General features: G+C 35.1%; 1 protein-coding gene across 1 annotated transcript in view; it reads left to right on the forward strand.

The window, feature by feature from the left end:
• The window catches only part of LOC149834541 (putative gamma-aminobutyrate transaminase 3, mitochondrial), a 101,223-nt gene extending 87,880 nt beyond the window's left edge, over positions 1-13,343 (forward strand). Inside the window, exons 18-19 of the mRNA XM_090011471.1 lie at positions 12,943-13,058; positions 13,142-13,343. Of these exons, the coding sequence (XP_089867597.1) occupies positions 12,943-13,058; positions 13,142-13,219 (194 nt within the window). The 3' untranslated portion in view covers positions 13,220-13,343. The remainder of the gene's footprint in view (positions 1-12,942; positions 13,059-13,141) is intronic.
• The last annotated feature ends 1,345 nt before the right edge of the window (positions 13,344-14,688 follow it).

Genomic DNA, 14,688 nt, shown 5'->3' on the forward strand with positions numbered 1-14,688 from the left:
TTTTTTCTAGTGTTGCATTGTATGCACGGTTGCTCTGAGAGTTGGGTTTACAATCAAGTCCAATACTGGTTCCATGTATGCCTTGGTTTACCACAATAGCTACATTTAAGTTTATCTTTCTCATGAATGACGTGGGAATCCCTACCTCGGACACGCATAGAAGCTTCCTTTCTAGCTTTGCTTCTTTCACCACTCTTTTGATATGTGCCCTTTGCTCATAAGGTCCGACATCTCAATATTTGACTATTGAGAGGTGGTCAATCGTCTCCCATCTTCCTCTCTTTGAAGGATCACATGTTAAAATATATATATATATATATATATATATATATATATATATAACAGTCACTACCCGATAAGGGGTAGTTTTGTAATCTCGCCCAACAGGGGCATTTTAGACTTTTCCATTTTCTTCCTTTTTCCTTTTTCTTTTTCTATTTTTTCCTATTTCTTTTTTTGTCTTTTTGTTTCTTTTGTGCATTTAATGCACAACCATTGGGGCCCCCCAACAAAGAGTCGTTGGGCCCCCAACGGTCACAATTGTGACCGTTGGGAGCCCAACGACTCCTTGTTGGGACTCCCAATGGTCCCTCTCTCTTGCTTTTCTCTAGCTCTCCCTCACTCCTCTCTTGCCTATAAATAAGTGGGGTCTGTTAAAATATGTTGATCCTTAAATGTACATATATATATTTATATATATATATATATATAAAGATACGTATACATATATATATATATATATGTATACATATCTCTATTTATATATATATATAAATATATATATTTTATCTTCCTAAAATACCCTCAAGGGTATTCTTGTAAATTAGCATTTTACGCATATTCCAATTGGAATATGCATTATAATTTTTGTTTTATTTTTATTTTTTGTTTTTTATATTTTTGGATTTCGTACCACATTGGGGGCCTCCCAAAAGTGACGTTGGGAGCCCCCAACGGTCACAAATGTGACCGTTGGGGGCTCTCCAATGTCCCCTTTGGGAGCCCCCAAGGTGGTCCCTTTTCATGCTTATAAATAGGGGATTTCCCCTTTGTATTTTGGTATTCTTGAGGGAGCTTATGCTCCATTGTAATGGGGTTTTTACCCCTTCTCCATTATTCTTCAATGATATGCAACTTATGACTTTATGTCATATTTTTCCCTTTTTATGGGTTTTATGTGTTAGCATATTATGTGCTTATGTTGTTTCTCTTTAATGGGTATATTTGCACTTCACGTGCATAAGTATGGGTTCATTATTGAACCCAATGTATTCCAAATCACTTTCTAACATGGTATCAGAGCAAGGTTACGATGGGGTTGTCCTTTGGTGCAACGGAAAGCGTGTCGCTCAAGAAATGGTGAAGTATTCATTGCTCTTCCTTTTTGCTTTGAAGTTATTCGGTATGTATCCCTTTTCTTAAAATATTATGCATTTGAAAATATGTTTCTTGCATATAGTTTGTTCGTTTAATGGTTATGATAGTTGAATTATGTCTTTTCACATTTCGTGTGCTCGTATATTTTAAAATTATCTCCCTCAAATTTGGTAAACTCGTTTGTTGTTCAAATATATAATTTGTGTTTATCGAACTACTCATCGCATATAATAGCAATTTATGTTTTGTTTTTAAAATTACCTTCAATTATGTGAGATTTATAATTCTTACATAACTATCTCATGATTGACCTATAAGTTAATTTTTAAAATTATATATATGATTTCTTGCTAAAATAATGATCTTTGCTTAAAATTTCTTAACTCTCATAATGAACCCAAATTTGATTTGAGTTCCTCTTTTGATTATGAATTTTAGTGCATTTTTTGAAAAATTTGATATAATCCTTATATGAAAATCTCTCACATCTAAAAATCTTTGTTGAATCCTAAAGTAGTTCTTGTTAGTGATAACTTATAAGAACTCCTAAAAGTTTTTCAATGTTTCTTTTTTGAAAAAGTGTTTATGATAAACCATTAGGAAAGATTTTTTAAAAGGAATTTCTCACACTACATAGAGTGCATAGTTCATCTTTTGCATCCTTTTGGTATAAATGATTTCATTTTTCATCTTTATAAACTTGTTGGTTTGTATTTTTCATAAGGTTTTGAAACCTCTTAGTAATATCTTTTAAATGCCTACATTGACCATAATATGGTTTTCTTTGTCCTTTATTGCAATTGTTAAAGTTTGAGAATTTCAAGCATTGCTCTTTTTATAAAGTGCATACTTGCTCACTTTTGTGTATTTTTGTGTTTTGTGCACATTTGTTTCTCAAATATTTGCGCTTGTATGCATTCCATCTTTTTTATGAAATACATGTCTTAGTGCATGTTTGTTTACACCTTGGTATGTATTTGTTCAAGTATTGTATGAGTGCCTTCGTGCACATCTTTTATAAAGCCTTTTGTGCTCACATGTGTATTGTCTCTTCGTAGACATTTTTGCATTATGGAGCCTTTATGCACATTTATTTTTGTGAAAAATATAATGAATTTAGATATTGAGTCCTTTTTAAATCATTGTAAGTGCTTTTAGCACTTTGAATGTTTCCGCATATCTCATCACAATCAAAGGTTTTTTTAAAATTGTTGTATGGGATTTAATCCCAAATTTATATATTTTCAAGTGTTTTAAATATTCATTCCTTGAGTATTGTGTTAAAGCCTTCTTTGTGAACCATTACGATTCTTATGATTTTTTTGATTAAAAGCTTGATTGTCTTGATGAATTCTTTATGATGTTGTGTTTATTGCTTAATAAGTCCTTTTTGGTATAAATGACTTGTTTGAAGATTAAGCATAATTTGTGTTTATGCAAAATTGTTGTTATAAAGCACATTATTGATTATTGGACCTTTTGATTCAATTTTTTAATCGGTCCTCTTTTCTTTGAAAAATGATTCCTTAAGTGTTTATTGCCTTTTTGTGGCATTTATATTTGTCCATCACATGTTATTTAATGCATCTTTTATTTGGCCTTATTATTGTTATATTAGAGATGTTTGTTGAGGTGAGTTATGGGCACCTCGTGTTATATCATTTTAGTTTGTCCACCTTCCATATTATAGATGGTTGTTGAGGTGAGTTATCGGCACCTTGGGACTCTAAAATGATTTGTTGTATGATCTCTAATTATGAGTGTGTCACTCATTTTTTCTCTTGTGGCCATTGATATTATGGATGCTTCTATGTAAATGTGATGGACATATGGTGTTTTAAAACCTTAAATGTTTTAAGGTATATTAAAAATCAAGGGTTTTGGGATTATTGCCCAACCTTTTCTTGTTTATGAATCTTATGAGTGCATTTGCACATTTATGATTTTGTGTTCTTGTGATTTTGCACAAGTATTCTAAGTGTTCTTGGTGTGTGTATGTTCACACATTTGTTCTCAAGAATTTTATTTTATCGATTATAGTATCTTGTTGAAGATATTTTTTACATGCATGCTATTGTTATGAGAATTCATTTTAAAAGGAGTATTGTTTTATTCAAGGTTTATTTTCATTACAAGTTTATTGCCTCAAAAGTTTTTTTCTTTTATGCCCATTATCTAAGTGTCATCATATGTAGACAAGATTTTTATTACACCTTCGTGTGTTTTTAGCCCTTTGTTGGCTTTTGCTCTCTTGGTCTAGTAGCTGAACACACTTGTCTTGAGTGTTTTTATATGTAGAAAAGGCACATTGATTCACACCATGGTGTGTGATTTTGAGCCTATGTTGGCGTTTGTGTCCTTGTTCTAGTCGCTTAAGATGTATGCCCATGGTTGGCTTATTTCACTCATTTCAAGTACTATCATATGTAGACAAGAGATGTATTATGTTTTAGCTCATGGTTGGCTTATTACTCTTGTTCTAGTAGCTGAACATACTTGGTTTTAAGTGTATTTTTTACGTAGACAAGAGATACTTTTTAGTCCATGTTGGCATGTATTCTCTTGTTCTTGTCGTAGATGCACTTATTTCAAGTATTATTATATGTAGACAAGAGGTTCTTTTACACACCTTTGTGTGTGTCTTTGGCCTTTAATGGCTTTATGTTCTTGATCTAGTAGCTTATACACTTGATTTATGGGTTTTTGAGGACTAATGAGAAAGATGTTTGTAATGGATAAACTATTGTTGAAATTTGCAAAATTTCATTCATGACTTGTGTTTTTTAAGCAAATCATATTTTTGATATGCATATCAAGTTGATTTCTTAGCATTTAATCTATATATTAAGTGCTTATGGTTTTTGCCACCCTTATATGCAAAATGTGTATTAAGTATGTCTTTCATAAATGATTTTAAAACCTTGTGAACTCTTGGGTTTATTTTGCCTAAAGTATGCTTAGAGACTTTGTTTCTCTTGTTTGACACTTCATTACATGTTTGAAGCATGTTTATTAATGAGTTCTTTGAGTATTAATTCATTTAATGATAAGTATATGCATATGCTCTTTATGGCCTTTTTGGGCCCTCATTCAATAATGTTTATGTATATCAAGCCTCTTCGTAGGCTTATTGTGGTGTCCCTTAGTGGACCATCTTGTTATTCCCCATTATGGGGTTATATTTGTCCAACGTTGGACCTTATGAATGCATTATGCATTCTTGCAATTTATTTCTGCATAATTTGCTTTCGCTCATTTTGTTTTAAACATGATATATGATTTTGAAACTCTGGTGTCATTTTTGCATAATTTGCATCTCTTCTAACCTGTGCTAGTTAGAAATGTTCCATTTGAATAAAAGTACAAAGATTTGTTTTACTTGTTTCTTTGTTGTTATTTCACAGGATCTTGGAGATAGGACAAAGAGAAGTACCCTGGATAGTTCGGGAAATTTGAAGACAATAAGAGAAAGGCCTTTTCAAGTTCCATTGCATCCTTGCCGGAGCCTCTTGGAGTCTTGCCCTTTGTTCAATCTTTTTGTTTCCCCGCAAAGATTGAGGGGGGGTGTTAAAATATGTTGATCCTTAAATGTACATATATATATTTATATATATATATATAAAGATACGTATAAATATATATATATTATCTTCCTAAAATACCCTCAAGGGTATTCTTGTAAATTAGCATTTTACGCATATTCCAATTGGAATATGCATTGTAATTTTTGTTTTATTTTTATTTTTATTTTTTGTTTTTTATATTTTTGGATTTCGTACCACATTGGGGGCCTCCCAAAAGTGACGTTGGGAGCCCCTAACGGTCACAAATGTGACTGTTGGGGGCTCTCCAACGTCCCCTTTGGGAGCCCCCAAGGTGGTCCCTTTTCATGCTTATAAATAGGGGATTTCCCCTTTGTATTTTGGTATTCTTGAGGGAGCTTATGCTCCATTGTAATGGGGTTTTTACCCCTTCTCCATTATTCTTCAATGATATGCAACTTATGACTTTATGTCATATTTTTCCCTTTTTATGGGTTTTATGTGTTAGCACATTATGTGCTTATGTTGTTTCCCTTTAATGGGTATATTTGCACTTCACGTGCATAAGTATGGGTTCATTATTGAACCCAATGTATTCCAAGTCACTTTCTAACAGGGTCTCCCCCTTTGTAAGGTGTGGCTTCTTCAAGCCCTATAGTGCATTTATAATATTTTATGCTTTTCTAGCCATTATTGGCTTTTGTGTATGTCCTCTTTTGGACTTGTTCTTTGATTTCTATGTGTGAATGTCCATTGTAGGACATACATTTCTTTTCCGCATATTTCATTACATGGTATCAGAACCTTGGTTGTGCTCTTGATTCATATATCTAGTTGTCTTGTTTTATCTCTCTTTGTTTGTCCTCCATTCTTGATTATATAATGGAAGGAAAATAAAAGATTGATCTCTCATTCAAGCTTAATGGTACTAACTACATGACGTGGGCCGCCGCCATGGAGAACAACCTCAAAGGTAAAAAACTTTGGGGATATGTTATGGGCACCATTAGGGAACCTCAACTTCAACTTACAAAAATTGATGGTGATCAAGAAAAAGCTCTAGAAGGAAATGCTCGTATGAAGGCTATTGAAGATCACCAATCCAAGGTAGAAGATTGGGAAAGTAAGCATGCAAAAATTCTTGCATGGTTTATGAACAACGTGGAGCTAAAGATTTGCGCCAACATTGCTAAATTCCGCCTAGCAAATGAAACATGGTTCTTTATGAAAGGTATGTATACCAAAAAGACCTTGCTCGTCAATTTTTTATCCAAGAAAAAATCCGTACCATTAAGCAAGGTGAAATGATTGTAAGAGATTGCTATAGCACTCTTGGACCTTTATGGGATGAGCTATCCCTTCTTGAACCCAAATGGGTATCAAGCGAAGATGTGGAAATGAGAAGAGAACAAATGGAGAAAGAACACTTTTTCCAATTTTTACATGGGCTTAGGCCCGAATATGAACAAGTTAGGTCCTCCCTTCTTCATAGATCAAAATCGCTTCCATTGAAAGATGTCATAGCCGAAATATGCCAAGAAGAAACGCGTCTTGGCATGATTAAAGGAGGAGATGAAGTTCTTGCTGTGTCTAAACCTAGCAATCATATGAAAGCATATAAGCCTCCACACTTTGGGAGGCAAAATAACTATAATGGCAATTATAGGAAAGCCATTTGCCATCATTGTCAAGAACCGGGTCATATAAGACCTAATTGTCCAAAGATAAATGAACCTCCAAAAGGTAAAGTTGCTATTATTGAAGAAATCCCACAAAAGGAGGAGCCAATGAAAGGGAAAGAGTCATTTTCCCTTGCTCAATTATCCGAAGCTCTTCAAATTCTACTCAAATCGCCGTCAACTTCGGGAGCCGCCATTGCCTCTTCTTCTCCTCCAGGTACGCCTTCTTGGATTCTTGATTCTGGAGCATCTTTTCATATGACCCCTATTGAAAATGGAGTATCCAATGTATGTAGCAACTCCAAAAATTCTTTTGTTTCCACCGCCGATGGTACCTCTTTACAAGTTAAAAGTTTTGGAACCTTAGACTTTTCAAAATATTTTTTTGTGCCAAATGTAAGAGTAGTACCTCAACTTAATTTAAATTTTTTATCTGTCTCTCAAATATGTGATCATGGATGTGAAATCTCCTTCTCAACCAAGGATTGCTCTATACAGGATCTCCAGTCCGGGAAGCGGATTGGGCAAGGCCATAGGAGGGGAGATCTATACTACATGAACAATTTGAAACTTCTCACTAAATCATTTTGTAATCATGTCCAAGATAAAAATATAGAAACTTGGCATCAAAGACTTGGACATCCAAGCTTCTCAAAAATGTACTCCTTTCCTTTTGGAAAGAAATTTTGTAATGAGAAACATTTTGTTTGCAAGAGTTGTATTTTTGGAAAAATGAAATCCACCCCCTTTCCAAAGAGAACATTTGTGTCCAAAAGACCCTTTGAATTAGTTCATTCGGATGTTTGGGGTCCTTCTTCGGTCATATCAAAAGGAGGATACTCATATTATGTTACTTTCATTGATGATTTCACTCGATATGTGTGGATCTATTTTCTCAATCTAAAATCCGAAGTTTTTAATTTCTTTAAAAAATTTCATATGATTGTCAAAAATCAATTTTCAACTAATATCTCCATTCTTCGATCCGATTCCGGTGGAGAATATATGTCAAATGAATTTCAAGAATATTTGAAAACCAATGGAATTTGTCATCAAAGGTCATGTCCTAGGACTCCCCAACAAAACGGTCTAGCCGAGAGAAAGCATAGACACATCTTGGAAACCACTAGGACTCTTCTCATTTCCAAAGAAATTCCAAAATGTTATTGGGCCGAAGCCGCCTTAACCTCCACTTATTTGATAAATATAATGATATCCTCATCCCGACAAAGTATATCTCCATATGAAAAACTTTTTGAAAGAACACCCGATTTTAATAGATTAAGAATTTTTGGGTGTAAGTGTTTTGTCCTTACACATAAAAGAGATAAGTTATCTCCCAAAGCTATCGAATGTGTGTTTTTAGGATATGGAGAAAATAAAAAAGGTTTTAGGTGCTTCGATTCCAAAAGTAACAAACTATATGTATCGAAAGATGTTACCTTTTTAGAAAATGAGAACGGCTTTGAGAAAAATAAAGATATTGATGAAAGCGAATATGCTTTCTTATTTGATCTTCTTTCTCAAGAAGATTTGACTCCTCACGTAGAAGATGTTCCTAATGATTTAGAGGATACTCCTCTTAGTAATGTTGAAAATGGAAGTAATGATTTTGAAAATAGGTCAATTCAAACCTATGCTAGGCGTGGTCAAGAAACTCCCATAAGCGCTTTAGAAAAATATTCTCAAAGTTCCAACATAGAAGAAACCTCTTTAAGGAGATCTAGCCGAATCTCCAATCCTCCTAATAGGTTTGTTTCCTATGAGTCCCTAACACCTAAATATAGGGCATGCCTAATTGCATTACACTCTTATCATGAACCATCACACTATAATGAAGCCAAAAACATTCCTCAATGGGTTGAAGCCATGAAACTAGAACTTAGTGCCCTTGAAAAGGCTAAAACTTGGGAAATAACTTCATTACCCACGGGAAAGAAGTCTACTGGATGTAGATGGGTCTTCAAAATTAAAACTAAAAGTGATGGGTCATTAGAACGTTATAAAGCTAGCTTGGTAGCCAAAGGATATGCTCAAGAGTACGGAATAGACTATGAAGAAACCTTCGCTCCCGTAGCTAGAATGACTAGTGTTAGGACTCTTATTGTGGTTGCATCCATTAAAAAATGGCCTATCTATCAATTGGATGTTAAGAACGCATTTCTTAATGGTGAACTAAGTGAGGAGGTCTATATGGATCCTCCACCAGGAGTATCTATTGGTGAAAACAAATTTCTTAAACTAAAAAAGGCACTTTATGGGTTAAAACAAGCTCCAAAGGCTTGGCATGATAGATTTAGCAATGTAATGACTAGCCTAAATTTTCGTTCATGTTATACTGACACTGCGTTATTTGTGAAAAGTGCAGGGTCCTCTGTAGTTATTCTACTATTATATGTTGATGATATGATCATCACTAGAAGTGATGAGTAAGGAATCCATGATATTAAGAAAATTTTGACATGTCTGACCTTGGTTTCTTAAGATATTTTTTAGGTATTGAAGTTGCATATTCACCCCGAGGGTATATTCTCTCTCAGATGAAACTTGCTGCTGACATTTGTTCCAAGTCTGGAATTTCGGATGATAAGAAGACAGAAACCCCTGAGGTTATCAATGCAAAGCTAAGACTGGAAGATGGGACACTTCTTGAGAATCCTACTCCCTACCGTCAACTCGTTGGGTCTTTGACATACTTATTCATCACTCGGCCAGACATAGCTCATGCAGTTCACTCCGTCAGTCAGTTTCAACATGCACCTACAACTGTGCACATGAGTGCAGTCTTAAGGATTGTCAGATACATTAAAAACACCATAACTAAGGGAGTTTTTCTTTCCTCCTCATCATCCCTTGATTTAATTGCTTATACAGATGCTGATTGGGGAGGAAATCCCAATGATAGAGTCTCAACCACTGGTTTTTGTGTTTTCTTAGGTGACTCTATGATTTCTTGGAGATGCAAGAAGCAGCATAAAGTATCATTGTCCTCAACTGAAGCGGAATATCGTGCAATGGCCACTACAACCATGGAGCTTGTGTGGCTTAGAAGTCTCCTCTGTGATATGGGCATCGTCATCTCAATTCCTTCGAAGATGTGTTGCGATAACAAGAGTGCTATCTATATTGCAAGCAACCACACCTTCCATAAGCGTACTAAACACATTGAGATGGATTGCCACTATGTTCGAGATGAATACCTAAAAGGAACCATTGCACTGCCCTACGTCACATCCGAATACCAGTTGGTGGACTTCTTCACCAAAGCTCTTGCTGCTCCTCGTTTCATGTTTCTTCTCAACAAGCTTTCCGTTGTATCCCTGTAAAGCTTGAGGGAGGGTGTTAAAATATATGTAATACATATATATATATATATATATATATATATATATATATATATATATTTAACAGTCACTACCCGATAAGGGGTAGTTTTGTAATCTCGCCCAATAGGGGCATTTTAGACTTTTTCATTTTCTTCCTTTTTCCTTTTTCTTTTTCTATTTTTTCCTATTTCTTTTTTTTGTCTTTTTGTTTCTTTTGTGCATTTAATGCACAACCATTGGGGGGCCCCAACAAAGAGTCGTTGGTTCCCCAACGGTCACAATTGTGACCGCCCGCTGGGAGCCCAACGACTCCTTGTTGGGACTCCCAATGGTCCCTCTCTCTTGCTTTTCTCTAACTCTCCCTCACTCCTCTCTTGCCTATAAATAAGTGGGGTCTCCCCCTTTGTAAGGTGTGGCTTCTTCAAGCCCTTTAGTGCATTTATAAGATTTTATGCTTTCTAGCCATTATTGGCTTTTGTGTATGTCCTCTTTTGGACTTGTTCTTTGATTTCTATGTGTGAATGTCCATTGTGGGACATACATTTCTTTTCCGCATATTTCATTACATCACATACATTGTACCCAGAGGAAACTCTTCACAATTCATAATGAGCACCTACAAAGAAACTGAATAGTTTCCTTTCATTCAATTCTTATAGTCTGCCCTTAGAGCAACTAGTACACTTACTACAGTTGGGGCATGTTGACTTGGAATAGAGGCTCAACTCTTCTCACAACTAGCAAGCTCATTATAATATTAACTGAGAGATCAGCCTTTGTTTTGCATCTTTGAATTCTCTTCATGACATCGCATTTTTGTGCTACATTGGTCTTCTTTGAGTAAGCCTCAGACACTCCATCCATATTTCCTTTCTGGTCTCCTAGTTCATGAAAGTTCTTCCAACTGAGGGTTTTATGGAGCAACGATGCCATAACTAAATTGTTATCACGTTCCCAATCTGCCACCGTGCTGACATCACGCCTGACCAGCCTGGGCATGGTTCAGGTCAGGTGCCATGGGGGTTTGCAGAGTGTGATTTTAGAAACATTATGGTGCTTTTTGAGAAATTTTAGAAGCTATTTTCCAAAGGTTTCAGATTTTCCAATATTGTTTCTGCTGCCCTCCCTCATCTCTATCAAATGAAGGCTTGGTCTGACTCCAGCTAGTTGGGTGCTGTCTCTTTGTTGGAGGTATGTTCTAGCCCTAGAAAGTGAGTTCTAAGCTCAGATATGGCCTATGCACTGGATTGGGGGTATTGGGTGGATTTTTACTACATCAAAGAAGGGTGGCAGCCATGAATGCAAGGTATTGGTGGTTGGTGTAGATACAGTCTTACGTGTGTGTTAGGATTGTACAGCACCTTATGTGGTCATAGATAGTTAAAGAGGTGAAGAAGATTATGGAAGGGCCAAGTGAGAAGCGTGGTACACCCTCCGGGTAGAAATTATCATTCAATTTTCTGTGTAGCGCAGAAACTTATGTCCATTTATATTGCATAACTTTCCTTATCATTTATTCCAAGGTTGTAAGTACTAAGTAGCGTATCATCACCTGTATCGGTCGGGCTTAAAATTAGATACTTATCGTAAAAAAATCCCAATTTTTTAAATAAATTTTTAATATTTGTTTTCAAAAATTTCAAAAAAAATCAGAAAAAAATCGAAAAAAACATGACACAATGATGAATTACACAAAATACAACCATAAAATCACATATGAAGCATTTATGTCTCTACCAGCTGCATAAGACATCATCAAACATCAACTAATATAGATAATATTATATGCATATCTCACAAGAACAATGCAAAATATTAAATATCTTGCAATTAAGAACATATCATACTTTCTTATTACAAAAACAAAAACAAAATAACCAATTTTATGAACACTTAAAGTGTTAAATAACCAAGTTTTTTGAAAATATAATTTCAATCATCATGGCATCATCATTATTTTCTTCTTCTCCTGATGTTATGCTAGGGTTGTAGGATCAGAGGTAGTGAGCTCATCTTCGTGATACACATCCTCCTAGGGTTGTGCATATCTTATTTTTGCATCACTCATCTCTTTTTCTCGTCTTTTTTCTCTCAAACCTGTGAGTAATTATTGACATTGTCATTTAAAGGCATCTGACAAATCCATTGACATGCAGGAGGCAACATTGTGATGTGATTAGGCTAAATGATGTTTCAATCGAGTGATACCACACAAAACAATACGATGACAATAGGTGCAATCGATTTTTAATCAATTTCACTCACTACTTGAGTGTCCCATGGCCATGTCAGATAATTTGATGCCATCTTCCCCCAAAAAAAATCAATGGAAAGCAAAAAATACAGATTTGTTATCTTAGCCCACTCCCTTGAGTGAAAAAAGATAAAAATGCACTTACATGAGAAATCCACAAAAGCCCTCTCCCTTTCACACGAATCGGTCCCTAAATCGCTCTCACGCCTCTTAGGGTGCATGAGTTCTCCTCTAAAGGCCTCTACACAATTGAGAGAATTGACCATAGGGAAGTCTTTAAAACCCAAAATTAAAAAAGGTGAGTTTCGGCCATTTTAAAGTGCGTCCCACACGTATTGTATGATACACCCTATATCATCCGATATGGTACGATACAAGATTGTATCATACAATACAATCGATACGGTTACGATACATACTTGTATCATGATACAAGTGTGTATCGTATCGAGCTAGGCCATAGTTATGAGTTCGATATTTACAACATTGATTTATTCAATTCTTTACCCAACACAAAGTTATCAACACATCTTCTGCCATTTCATTTTGTACTGAACACTTCATCTGTCTATTACTGCACATGGAAATGCTGATTGATTGCATCTTAGTCATTGTGCATAAGAACTTGCATCTTCATATACTGTTACTCAGTTTAAGTGCCCTTTTCATGTAACTTCTTCAACGGATTGGTTAATTGGCTTGCTTGATGACATAATAAAGGATATGATAATAATTTTTTTGTGATTGTTTCATGTTGATTTTAGGAGTTGGAGCATATTTTGGGGCAGAATGTGAAAAACGAGGCATGCTGGTCCGTGTTTCTGGGGATAACATAATGATGTCTCCACCATTTATTATAACTCCTGCGGAACTGGATGAAGTAAGCTATGGTCGTTATCTTTTGGGACCAAGTATTTTCTTGAAGTTTTAGTTGCTTAATGTTTTGTTCTGTTGCTTTGTCAGTTATTCAGCATATATGGAGAAGCACTTAAATGTACAGAGGAGAGGGTTAAAGAACTCAGATCTCAAAAAAAAACCTGAAGTCATTGAAGGAATTCTCCTATGATTCCCATGTTTCCATTGCTGTGTTAATAATGCCGGTTTCTGTTTCATCTCATTGTAAAAACTTTAACAAAATCTTGCGCAATAAGCGTTTATTGGTATACATTTGTCTGTACTGTTCTACAATGCTATATATATATATATATATAGAGAGAGAGAGAGAGAGTAGGTTCAGTGGAGTGTGAACTAGGTATTTCCGATGCATTTTTCGTGAATTAGACCTTATCTACAAATGCCTCTAGACCTCCCATACACAGGCTATTTTGATCCAATTTGAACTCATGGATGAATTCAGCATGTTCAAAATAGTGGGAACTGGATTTTGGATCATGTTTTTTTTTATGAAAAAGCACGATTTTGTGACCTGTGAAAGTATCACACACTGTAGGCCATCAATTTTTTAAGCCTTATAAAATCCTGCCTATGTGTCATAATCGGAGGATTCAAGAGCCGATTCCCACACCAAGTGAGACCTGTAGTTCACATCTATCAGGTTCATTGAAAATGAAAAAAGAAAAGAAAAGAGAAGTGGCGTTTGTGGGCAATGGTTGTCGTTGTGGGTACTCCTTTGTAAAAAAAAAAACTGCTATGTTTTTAGTTTTTTAATGTTTTTTTGCACATACCCACCATATGTGATCTACTTGTTTGGGTTAGAAGTCAATACTTGGATCATGTTATAACGTATACGAACGATTTTGCAGGGATTGAAAAATCAACCACCTATAATATACCAAAGTTTCAACCTCATAAATTTGTATTTTTACATTGAAAAAATATGATTCAAGAGTTGATTTATAATATTTAATACATTTGCCGGGTAAAGTTTTTGTCAAAATAACCTCCCACTATTAAGGGGTTCCTTACCCACAAGGGTATCAAATACTCCCACTCACACACACTTATCTTCCAGACTATTTATCTTTAAGATAATTCTAAACCCTTTTAGAAAACATACTTGCATGTGTTTTTTTATTTAATCTAAACCTATAAAAATGATCTATATACTTTATTTAGAAGAAAACATGTATTAATGGGACCGTCCAACCAAAGGACGATCCAAAATCTACAACTCTATGGCTCCCCTTCTCCAATGTTTGAGTGTTTCATCGATTTGTCATCATATATTTATTCTTTATAATCTATTTAGTGAGAAATATGCTTTGCACGAAGGCTTACGACCTCTGGATATGTTTTCGAAGCATGAAAAATTGATGGCTCGCACAAAGCATTGTGGGCCGTTGATTTTTAGTGCCTTCAAAAGTGCATCTGAATATAAAAATTTTGTAATCCAAAATTGTTGATTGTCAAATGAATGATGACGATATGGTACGTAAAGTGTAATTGATAAAAAACTCGATCATAAGAGAAGGAACATCGTTGATGATCATCGGTTTGTAGATTTTCAACCTTATTTTGGTTGGATGGCCCCCCTTATATATAGAAAAAGT

This window comes from Nuphar pumila, chromosome 6 (genome assembly GCF_984573655.1).
Source record: "Nuphar pumila chromosome 6, dmNupPumi1.hap1.1, whole genome shotgun sequence".
Classification (NCBI taxonomy): Eukaryota; Viridiplantae; Streptophyta; class Magnoliopsida; order Nymphaeales; family Nymphaeaceae; genus Nuphar; species Nuphar pumila.